The sequence below is a fragment of the Sturnira hondurensis genome, unplaced genomic scaffold (assembly GCF_014824575.4).
Source record: "Sturnira hondurensis isolate 20B ecotype Veracruz unplaced genomic scaffold, ASM1482457v3 Scaffold0004136, whole genome shotgun sequence".
In the NCBI taxonomy this organism is placed as follows: Eukaryota; Metazoa; Chordata; class Mammalia; order Chiroptera; family Phyllostomidae; genus Sturnira; species Sturnira hondurensis.
Window position 1 is genome coordinate 47967925 of NW_028076767.1, and position 11214 is coordinate 47979138.

Sequence of the window (11214 nt, forward strand, 5' to 3'; positions counted from 1 at the left end):
TTGTTTTTTATCTAAAAATTTGAGAGATTATTAAAAATTCAACACAGAAATATAAAAAAACTTAAAATGTGAATTTTACCAAAAGCATATTGCAGAAATTTTAATCCTACCACCTTTATATCATATATATGTACTCATATGTAAATATATGTATATAACTGGGTTTATTAAGTATGTTAATTACATTTTAATATATATGCAAGAACATGATTGATGATAATATTTTTGTAATTCATATGAATCTGGTTGACTCATTATAATAGGATTTAATCCTGATTAGCTTATAATTGTAATTTGTATTATAACTTAGGAAATATTTTATTAAGAATGTTATGGAGGTCCATAAAGTAGCATTATCTCCATGGGTTTGCTCTTAAACCAAAATAAGGAAGAAAATAAGCTGAAGAGTAAAGTGTGGTTAGAGAGGTCTGTAAGAGTGAGGTTAAAATGACAAGACAACCACATTTGCAGCATAAATACTGTTTAATAATAAAAAAGTTTCATAGACTATTTTGGGGCTATAAACTACACAGGACCTATTAAGTCAAAATGTGGTGGGTGGGGGTTACAGATGGGGAGATGTTGGTCAAAGGCACAAACCTTCATCCATACGAAGAATAAGCTCTGGAATGTACTGTGTAGCATGGCGACTGTATGCGGTTGGTGATATACTGTATACCTGACATTTTCCAAGACAGTAGATCTTAAGCTTTTTTCACAAACACCCCCCCTCCCAAAAAAAGGAAGAAATATGTGAGGTGATGGATGTGTTAATTAACTTGAGTGTGGTAATCATTTCATAATGTATACATATATCTAATCACGGTTTTGTATACCTTAAATGTATTCAATTTTTATTTCTCTGTTATACCCCCATAAAGCTGAGAAGCACACACACAGAAATAATAATGAATGTAACTAAAATAAATTACTTGTCATTGTAAAAAATATTATAAAATAATACTAGGGTTTTTTTCCCCTAATAAATTTATTTATTTATTTATTTATTTATTTTTAAGATTTTATTTATTTATTTTTAGAGGGGAAGGAGAGAGGGAGAGAAACATCAATGTATGGTTGCCTTTTGTGCATCCCCTGCTGGTAGTTAGCCTGCAAGGAACCGGTTTGCAACCCAGGCATGTGCCCTGACTGGGAATCGAACCGCGATCGTCTGGTTTGCAGGCCCGCGCTCAATCCACTGAGCTACGCCAGCCAGGGCACCCCCTAATAAATTTAGATACATGAGTAATTTACTTTTAGAAATAAAAAAGTCTTATTGAAAACACAATTTAAAGTCAAAATATTAATTCAAGGCCAGAAAATTAAGGAACATAAAAACAAATAATTACAGCCAAAAATATATGTATCCAGGAATGGCTGAGGGTAGGGAGGGTTAGACTCATATAAGAGAAAATCAATGGCGCCTCAGAAAAAAAAGAGAAAATCAAGTGACTGAGGGGAAGGGAGTCAAAAGTGTGAATGCTAAGTAGAAGATAAAGAAATGGCAAAAACTGGAAATATTCTGTTGGATATAACAACTGGTTTACATTGCATAACTGCATTAGTGGGGTCATGAGAATAAAATTTTGATTGCAGTATTAACGAGTGAAGGGAGTTAAGGAAATGGAGATGGTGATTATACACTATTGCTGTCATTCAAGTTTAGGTGGTGAATTCACTTCCCAGTTTTCCAGTCTGGAGTGTCTCACCAATGACAGAGTGGTTCATGAGGTGCTTTGTGGTTTTGCGAGGTCTAGCTCTCTATTCCATGTTTCTTGACACAGTTCGTGACTTCACTGATTTACAATCTCTTGGTCTTCTCTTATTTCCCTGCCACTGCTCCTTATTTCCCTTCTCTCTCCTTGGTAGGATGTTCCTCCTGAAGGGCAGAATCCTCCCAAACTATGTCTGTGTTGCTCGCAGTTTATATTCCGTGTAGATAATCTGACACATACACACAGGTTCACTTGTCTTGCCCATTTCATGCACAATAGTTGATGAACGTGTTCAATCAGTGAAATACTTAATTATGCTGGTATTTATACTAATCAGCTCTGTTGTTCTTTTAATGATTTTTTTACTAAAACATTTTGAGACTATCTGGACTTTTAAATGTGTATTTTTAATTAAAATCTGTTACTTAGGTTCTTCAAATACCAGCATGTGGCCTATTAAATCTCTAGAGATGGCCTTTTTTTGTTATTTCAACATGACATCACATTAATTAGTATTCCCAATTTAATGAAAATACTTTCACATTTCTTACCTCAAGTTTACGTGTTTGCTTTTTATATGCCAGGTGGTTGTGAGAGCTTTGATCAAAACAACTTTACCCACTTGGAATGCGGTCCTGGTCTGCCTTATGGTCTGGCTGGCCTTTAGCATCATGGGAGTACACTTATTTGCTGGCAAGTTTTATGAATGCATTGACCCAACAAGAGAAGAAAGGTTTCCTATACATGAAGTCAGTAGTAAGAATCAATGTGAAAGTCTTTTATTTAATGAGTCCATGCCATGGGAGAATGCAAAACTGAACTTCGATAATGTTGGAAATGCTTTCCTTTCGTTACTTCAAGTAGTAAGTATGTTCTTGATTGTGTGATCTATTATATGTTCGTCCATGTTGTGGATAAACATAAGGATGAAGTGGGAGATTAATAGAACTGGTTATAAATTATTTCAGCTATTATTTGTTAGCAGATACATATTATGAATATTAAGACACACAGCAGATACTTTATCAGTTCATTTAGAGACACAAAAGTGGAAGAGTTTCTGCTCTTTTTGGAGAAGGCAGTGGAGGTGAAGGCAGGACTGACTGAGAAAATGGCAGCTCCTAGCCAAACCTATTTCTGTCCCCGATCATGTAATAGGGTCATCATTTTTTTGACCAGCTGTTTTATTTCTACTTAGTGCTTTGGTCCAGCTGTTTTATTTCTTCTTAGTGCTTTGAGGAATGGCTACTCAGTTACTCGACATCTGGTAGGTGTGAGCAGGTGAACCATTCCTGATTCAGCTTCCCCATAGAAAAGCACATAGAGAGAAGTTACAAGGAACTATGATACTCAGCCAGCATGTATTTATTCACTATCTCTCTATCTCTCTACCTATATTTCTTTCTTTTTATACTATTTTAAAATAAATTTCTTATTGACTACATTTACACCAAGTAGTTTTAAATGGTTGTTAACAGACAACATAAATGTAATGATGAAAATGGTAAAGATCTTAGTTATACAGTATATTGAAGTGTGGTTAGCTTTACTAATCAAATGTTTTACTATATCAATACCAGACTGAGTTTTACTTTTTATTTGCTATGAAGCATAAGATTTCTATAAGCATTAAATACATGCCATTTTTATAGGCAACATTTAATGGGTGGATCGATATTATGAATTCGGCTGTTGATTCTACTCAAGTAAGTATAATGTAATCTTAAAGCCATTGTTAAAGTTCAAGCAAACTCATTTTTGTAATTCAAAACAGAGCACTAGCAATAACAATAATTAACAGTGTACAAGTAAATGTTTATGCTAGGCAAAAATTTAATACAGTTTATATTGAGTATTTCATGGGCAATGAAATCTTTTCAGGATTATATAAAATTGTATGAGCCCCAATAGGACCATTTCAAGGATTATCAGACTTCATAACAATCATTAAAGCAATATAATAAACTTTGAAATCCAATGAGCAAAGATGGAAACATTGTCTCAAGTAATATTGTTGGATTTTCTTGTCAGAAATGGTTTTATAAATCTTTTGTTTTAAAAAGTCAGTATCAGTATTTTCCTTATTTTTCACTTTTTATTTATTTTTATTTTTAAAGAATTTATTTTTTAGTGCAGTTTCAGGTTTACAACATAATTTTTTATTTTTATTTTTATTTTATTTTATTTTTTAAAGACTTTATTTATCTTTAGAGAGGAAAGGAAGGAGAGAAGAAGAGAAACATCAGTCTATGGTTGCCTCCCATGAGTCCCCCTGCTGGGAACTGGCCCGCAACCCAGGCATGTGCCCTGACTGGGAATCAAACCGCGATCATGTGGTTCGCAGGCCCACCCTCAATCCACTGAGCTACACCAGCCAGGGCAGGTTTACAACATAATTAAGAGAGAGATACAGGTATTTCCCATATATCCCCTTCTTCCACCCATGCATACCCTCCCCATTATTAACATCACTCACTAGAATGGTGTAGTTTTTACCAAGAGTAAATCTACATTGACGCATAATGATTATTCAAAGTTCATCGTTTACCTTGGCGTTCACTCAGTGTGGTGCTGTCTGTGGGTTTAGACAAATGCATGATGACATGGACCCATCATTACAATGTCCTATAGAGTATTTTCACTGCCCTATAAGTCCTCAATGTTATTCCTAATTTTGCTTATTTTTAACTTAATTTTTAGGTAAATAGGCAGCCTAATTTTGAAGACAACATCTACATGTATATTTATTTCATTAACTTTGTTATCATTGGATTATTTCTTCCTCTGACTATGCTGGTTGGTGTCATTATTGCTAATTTCAACAAGCATAAAATAAAGATAAGTACAAATAGTCTTTGTTTCATTCAACGCCTAAGAAAATCAAACACCTTGACAAAAATGTCCTGGTTCAAATAATTGGTTTCGAGTTCAACTTAATGTCATTTTTTATTTGGTACTTAGCTAAAAAACAAGTGATGTTCCTGTATATTCATAAATATTGCTAAAATATTCATCCTGTACATTGTTTTCTATATTCAGATATACACAGACAAGTTTAAAAGGTAAAAATTTTATATTTCTGTGTGTATGTTCACAAATAATGACATGCTAAAAAATAAAAATCATTGTGCATTTGCACAAATATTTGTAGTTTGAGAAAAATAAATCATACTTTTTTCTTCTCTGAAATTTTCAAAGCCTTCAGAGTCATAACTAGCATACATATTTTCTGAGTTAGAGTAGCTTTTTATGCTAGAAGTAGAGTCATAAATTCTGATTGGGTCGCCTAAATAAGAGTGTTTGAAGAGAATAAGAGAGAACGCAGAGGCAGAATGGGACAGCCCGTTGGTGCCTCCACATGAATATTCCCTTCAGGGCTTCTACAAATTGCAAAGGCCTCAAAAGTCATCAAAATCTGCTTCTTCTAATCACAGGGACCTAATTGGCACACACAAGCCTTCTAACACATCAAAGAAAAGAATAGTTTAATTTTGAGGTTGCAACTTTAGCCTTATCATCAAGTTTAGCCATGTGGAAATTCTTGGAAACAAACCATTCAGAGCCCTCACTAATCAGATAGGATTAAAGAGGTCAGTGGTAAACCTTTCTAGGTACTCTACTCCATTTCTCCTTTGTCTCGGTCTGCAGGAGGTAGCCTCAGCAGACGGAAAAGTTAAAATAGGGTTGACTACCCACAGGGAAGTGCACCAAAAGATAATCGCCTATCAATCACCACCAGTATATATGTTCTATATATGTTTTATATGAATTTCTCTGCAGAAAGTCAGATGTGTTTATGATTTAGTTCATTGCAGTTAAGACTTTTTAAGAAGATTAAATCAAGCACTGCCATGCTTTCCAAAATGCATTTTAGTATAAAGTGAAATTTGGATTAAATGTGATTAATATGCATTTCTTTCATTTCTTTACCAAGGAGGTTCAAATATCTTTGTAACAGGAAAGCAGAACAAGCAATACCACGCACTGAAGAAGCTGATGTGTGAGGATTCTCTGAAAACAATACCTCGCCCAAGAGTAAGAAAGCATGTCCATTTCTTTTGAAGCTTTTAAAAAAGTTCTCTTTATAGATCCATCTTTTAAATAACATGTGGGGTTTTTAAAAAGATTTTATTTATTTATCTTTAGAGGGGAAGGGAAGGAGAGAAATATCAATGTATGGTTGCCTCTCGTGCGTCCCCTGCTGGGAACTGGCCTGCAACCCAGGCATGTGCCCTGACTGGGAATCAAACCACGATCATGTGGTTCACAGGCCCGCGCTCAATCCACTGACCTACACCAGCCAGGGCTAAATAACATGTGTTTTAAACTTATCACCAACAAATGCTTTTGAAAAAAAATTTAAAATATGTTTTTTGACAAAACTTTTGATGGTCTTTTTGTTTGTTTTGACTGTATGCTGTAGTTCTAGTTTAGTAAAAACTTAGGCCTCGATTTCTTCTCCCATTTGTGCTGGGAGTAAGGTAGTAAATCTAAAGCCTGCGTGTGTGTTTAGGTATCCTATTAATAGGATACTACACCTTTTTCTTTACCCGCAGAACAAGTTCCGAAGATTCATCTTTGACTTGGTAACAAGTCAAGTTTTTAATATCATCATCATGGTTCTTATCTGCTTCCAAGCAATAACCATTATGATACAAAGTGATGAACAGAGTCAGCAAATGGACACTGCCCTCCACTGGGTTAACTTCATTTTTGTTGTGCTGTACGCTGCAGAATGTGTGCTGAAGCTAATCTCTTTCCATTGTAACTATTTCGCTATCGGATGGAACATTTTTGATTTTATGGTGGTTGTGTTCTCCATTACAGGTAAGATTTTGTGTAGTCAGATTTTCGTTTGTAGAAATGTTAATTCAGGCGAGTACTTACAGTAAATATCTCCTGAGACCTAGCCTCTCAATCAGCAAAACAGACAGGGACCCTTGTTATTACCAACAGAAATGCTTTAAATGTTTGCATTCATACCTGTACACATGCCTGACAGATAGGAGGTACTAAAAATTTTGTCTGAAAAAATACACAGGTTTTACTTCACAGACCACCAGATAAATAATTACCCTTTCAGAACATTATTAACCTAGGTTAGTTTCCTAGGATGACACCAAGTATCTTTTTATCTTAGCAGGATAAGACCTTTCAAGCTCACGATTCTCCCTTTCTTCAAATCTCTAATTGTTTACAACTTTCATAACAGTAGAGTGTAAGGCCTTAACAAATGGATCACTAGTTTTATTCTGGAGAAGTCAGTCTTTTATTTAACCAATGTATTTGCTTACCCTATTTGTGCATAGATATTATACTGTATGCAAAGAATTCATTGGTCAACAAGTTAGGCATAATTCCTTTATGGCCATATTTTATTATAGTTTGTTAAGAGATACAGAAAATGTTCATTTTACTGTGCTATGAAGGAATGGATAAGATTATGTAAGGGCTGTTATAGCAGCACGTTCGTGAGGACACCTAATCAGTAACTAGAAGGCAGTGAAAACTTCACAGATGAAGCAAAAAAATCTAAACAGTTACTTATTGGATTAAGAGGTAGCAAAGAAATATTCTAGGAGAAAAGTGTTTCAGCAGAGAAAAATTTCTTTGTTGTCTGCCTCCTATCAGACACATACTGGAATGTGAGCTCCATGAAAATAGGAATGGCATTTAATGTTTGTTGTCACGTACTATTTGGTATAGTCAGCAGTAAAAAGTGTGGATAAACTGTCAGCCCAGGTGTGCTTCTGGAAAATTCACTCATTCACCTAGTAGTCAAAGCAGAGGAAGTATTAACAGGCAAGTACAAGAAGCCTGACTAAAAGTACATAAAGGCAGGAGAGGGCAATAGGAAGGTACCAGGGGAATGTGGAATTAAAGAGCCTTATGAGACTGGAGTGAGAGACTGAAACAGAGACCTGGAGAGAGGAAACTGCAGTTGGAGAGAAAGCTGTTTGTATCTGAGAACTCAGAAGGCAGGTTCTCCTGCCTGGGTTCAGAAGGTGGCCATCGATGTATATGATTGAAGTAATAAATGACAGAGATTATTACAATTAAGAAAGCCAAAGATTGAGCGGCTGGCCTTGAACGGGTGTTGATGATGGTAGGTGCTGGGAGGGAAAGGGCAACAGGAGCCAAATACTAAAGACTCAGGTTGCATATTAATGAGGAGGAATGAGTAGATCATAGAGCCAAGAAGTGGTAAGAGAAGGAAGGTATTGTTAAATGACATGACCCACAAAGTGTCTGTTTTTTTTTTTCCTTTATAAAAATGATGGGAAGGAAAGGTGTCTGGAAATCACATTGGAAAGAGAAAAAAAGATGCCTGCTTATTCCATCTTTCTACCCTGAGAAATATGGGGTGGGGCAGAATAAGCTGTCTGCCCTCTAGAGGAGGTAGAGAAATACGCTTATAATTAAAGGGGGTTACCTCCTGCATAATGGGAGAGTTTAGAAGATTGAGGAGATGTGAAAATTTGAGCCAGAGTAGAAAGTCATTAAAGCACTGTGGAGATGAGGATATAGATACACCAGAACATCAGAGAGAACGCCGACATTAACAGTGACAAAGTTCAACAGAAATGTGAGACAGAATCCTTCCAGATTCAGTAAGCGTACCGTCTCATTTAGAAGCTTCATATAACTCTCCCCTCCCCTACCTCCTGAACTCAAAAGGCACCACATCCTGTCTGGTACCTCCAGAGAACATCCCTTTTCATGGTAATTATAATTTTGCCTTGTTTTATAGTTCTCTCTCTCACTTTCATAGTTCCCTCATTCACCCATCACTGTCAGAAAAAGAGTTCTGGGCAAAGACTCACTAATTCAATTCACTTCGAAAGCTCTTAAAGGCCCAAATATTATTCATGAAATAAGTAAATTAAATTAAAATCTGTGTCATTGAACTACAAATGATGTATTGTAGAATTGTGCACCTGAAACCTGTATAATTTTGTTAACCAGTGTCACCCCAATAAATTCAATTTAACAAACATTTTTGTAATAATATTTATCAACCATGTTTTTCTGCCTCGCATTATAATTAGTTTAAATGTCTACCCCTATAGATTAGAAAGGCTTTGAGGACAGAATTCACATCATTCATCTTTGCATAATTGCACAACACCTTTATTAAGTATTGAAAGAAAGTTGCATTAAACTAAATTTCTTGATCTAACTCCAATTAGAAAAAATGACTACTGTCATATTACAGATCCATGCCATCTGTGATTCCAGTAGTACTTGATACATAATACTGACAGGATGATGGTACAAACAGTTCTCTTCCAAATTTTGCCAGATACTCTGAGCATTGCTCCACGGAATTTGGCCAACCCAAACCTAAAATATTTGCTGAATGCTATATGAGAAGGATGAGTAAAATGATCTTAACACATAGAAAGAAATCAAATGTCAAATAATTTACATTCCTCTAAATACCACCGAATCTGACGAATTTTATTGTCTGCTTTATCCTTCCACACCCCAGAACTATTTCTGCCTCTGGCAGGATACTACCTCATACCTCCTTCCTTTGCGCAACTCATCCTTCTCTCTCGGATCATCCACATCCTGCGTCCTGGGAAAGGACCAAAGGTGTTCCATGATCTGCTGCTTCCTTTGGTCCTCTCCCTCCCAGCCTTGTTGAACATCAGTCTGCTCATCTTCCTGGTCATGTTCATCTATGCCATCTTTGGGATGTACAACTTCGCCTACGTTAAAAAAGAAGCTGGGATTAACGACGTGTCCAACTTTGAAACCTTTGGCAGCAGTATGCTCTGTCTTTTCCAAGTCACAATATTCGCTGGTTGGGATGGGATGCTCCATGCCATTTTCAACAGTAAATGGTCTGACTGTGATCCTGAAAAAATTAACCCCGGGACTCAGGTTAAAGGAGACTGCGGTAGTCCCTCTGTTGGAATTATTTATTTTGTCAGTTATATCCTCATATCATGGCTGATCATTGTAAACATGTACATTGTTTTTGTTACGGAGTTTTTAAATATTGCTTCTAAAAAAAAAGCCAGGACACTGAGCGAAGATGATTTTAGGAAATTCTTTCAGGTATGGACAAGGTTCGATCCTGACAGGACCCAGTATATAGATTCTAGCAAGCTTTCAGACTTTGCAGCTGCTCTGGACCCTCCTCTTTTCATGGCAAAGCCAAACAGGGGTCAGCTTGTTGCCATGGATCTTCCGATGGCTGTTGGGGACAGAATTCATTGCCTTGATATCTTACTTGCTTTTACCAAGAGAGTTATGGGTAGAGATGTGAGCATGGAGAAAATGCTTTCGGAGATAGAGTCTGGGTTTTTGTTAGCCAGCCCTTTTAAGGTCACATACGAGCCAATTACAACTACTCTGAAACGAAAACAAGAGGCAGTCTCGGCAACCATCATTCAGCGTGCTTATAAAAGTTACCGTTTGAGGCAAAATGACAAAAATGCATCAGCTATCCATATGATAGATGATGACAGGGAAGACAAAGCTACCAAAGAAGATGCCTGTCCTGAGAAAGCTTAGCAAAAGTCAACTATCCAAAGCCATATCTAATTCCACTAACCACCTTTTCACTTTCTTTACATCTCTTAAAAAATGTTAAAAGTTTAAATCAGAAATAAAAGCAAAGATTAGAGAAAGATTTCATTTCATAATCAGTTGTTTACAACTCATGGAAGTTAAGCTTTCACAAGACTCCATGTTAAATTCACTTTTTTACCCTTCCCCATTCGGTGTAAACAGACATCCCTTGAAATCACTGCAGGGAGTTAAGGTGGGTTACAGTGCCACGCGATAATCCAAAGCTTGTTTTCTCCATAGGATTTTCACAGGGTGTGATTCTTCTGGAGGATGGGGAGGTGGGGTATAAATTAGTAGCAAAGGAGTCTTCCTTGTATATTTTATGTCTACTTTAACTTAACGGGATCCAAGTCCCCATGTTTCTTAATGTTGAATGGTGTTTAAAAAGCAGTATAATGCTACAGGCCATTAAATCATGAACTTTCCTACACAGATGCCAATTGGGGGGAGAGGAAGGGCTGTCTTTTAGAAAGTGCCTTTGAGACCAGCCACAGAGACCTTGGGCTGAATCAAACCATATCTGAAAAAGATTGATCGGAGCCCTGTTTCTGTTTCATTCCTTCTGTTTGGGGTATGGGGAATTAATGTTGTTTCATGGCTCTTGGATTCCTGGCTTCCCGTTTCTGGCTAGTTTCAGCTATGTCAACTCTTCAGTAGCATTTGTTTGTAGAACAAAAGCGAAAAGCAAAATCGGTTATGACCTATACTTTCTTTATTCACATTTTTAAAAAGTATGTTTACTAAAATGATATAGTAGAAAATATGTTAGTAGTCTTAAGTCTTACCTTATCATAACTGATGTATTTTTACTATTTATCCATAAAGTAACATTGAGTATATAAGATCTGGCAAATGTATATCATAATAGGAATTAGAAGAGTCAAAAGCTACCATCGTGTCTAGGGGTTTTCAGTGT

The 11214-nt window shown here is 36.2% G+C and overlaps 1 protein-coding gene across 2 annotated transcripts in view; it reads left to right on the forward strand.

Moving 5' to 3' along the window:
• The window catches only part of SCN7A (sodium voltage-gated channel alpha subunit 7), a 79364-nt gene extending 68391 nt beyond the window's left edge, over positions 1-10973 (forward strand). Inside the window, exons 20-25 of one of the 2 annotated variants that reach the window (XM_037044554.1) lie at positions 2300-2578; positions 3368-3421; positions 4416-4553; positions 5646-5750; positions 6272-6542; positions 9208-10973. In XM_037044554.1, coding sequence (XP_036900449.1) covers positions 2300-2578; positions 3368-3421; positions 4416-4553; positions 5646-5750; positions 6272-6542; positions 9208-10241 — 1881 coding nt within the window. In that variant the 3' untranslated portion in view covers positions 10242-10973. The remainder of the gene's footprint in view (positions 1-2299; positions 2579-3367; positions 3422-4415; positions 4554-5645; positions 5751-6271; positions 6543-9207) is intronic. The other variant, XM_037044555.1, reaches the window with a different exon arrangement.
• The last annotated feature ends 241 nt before the right edge of the window (positions 10974-11214 follow it).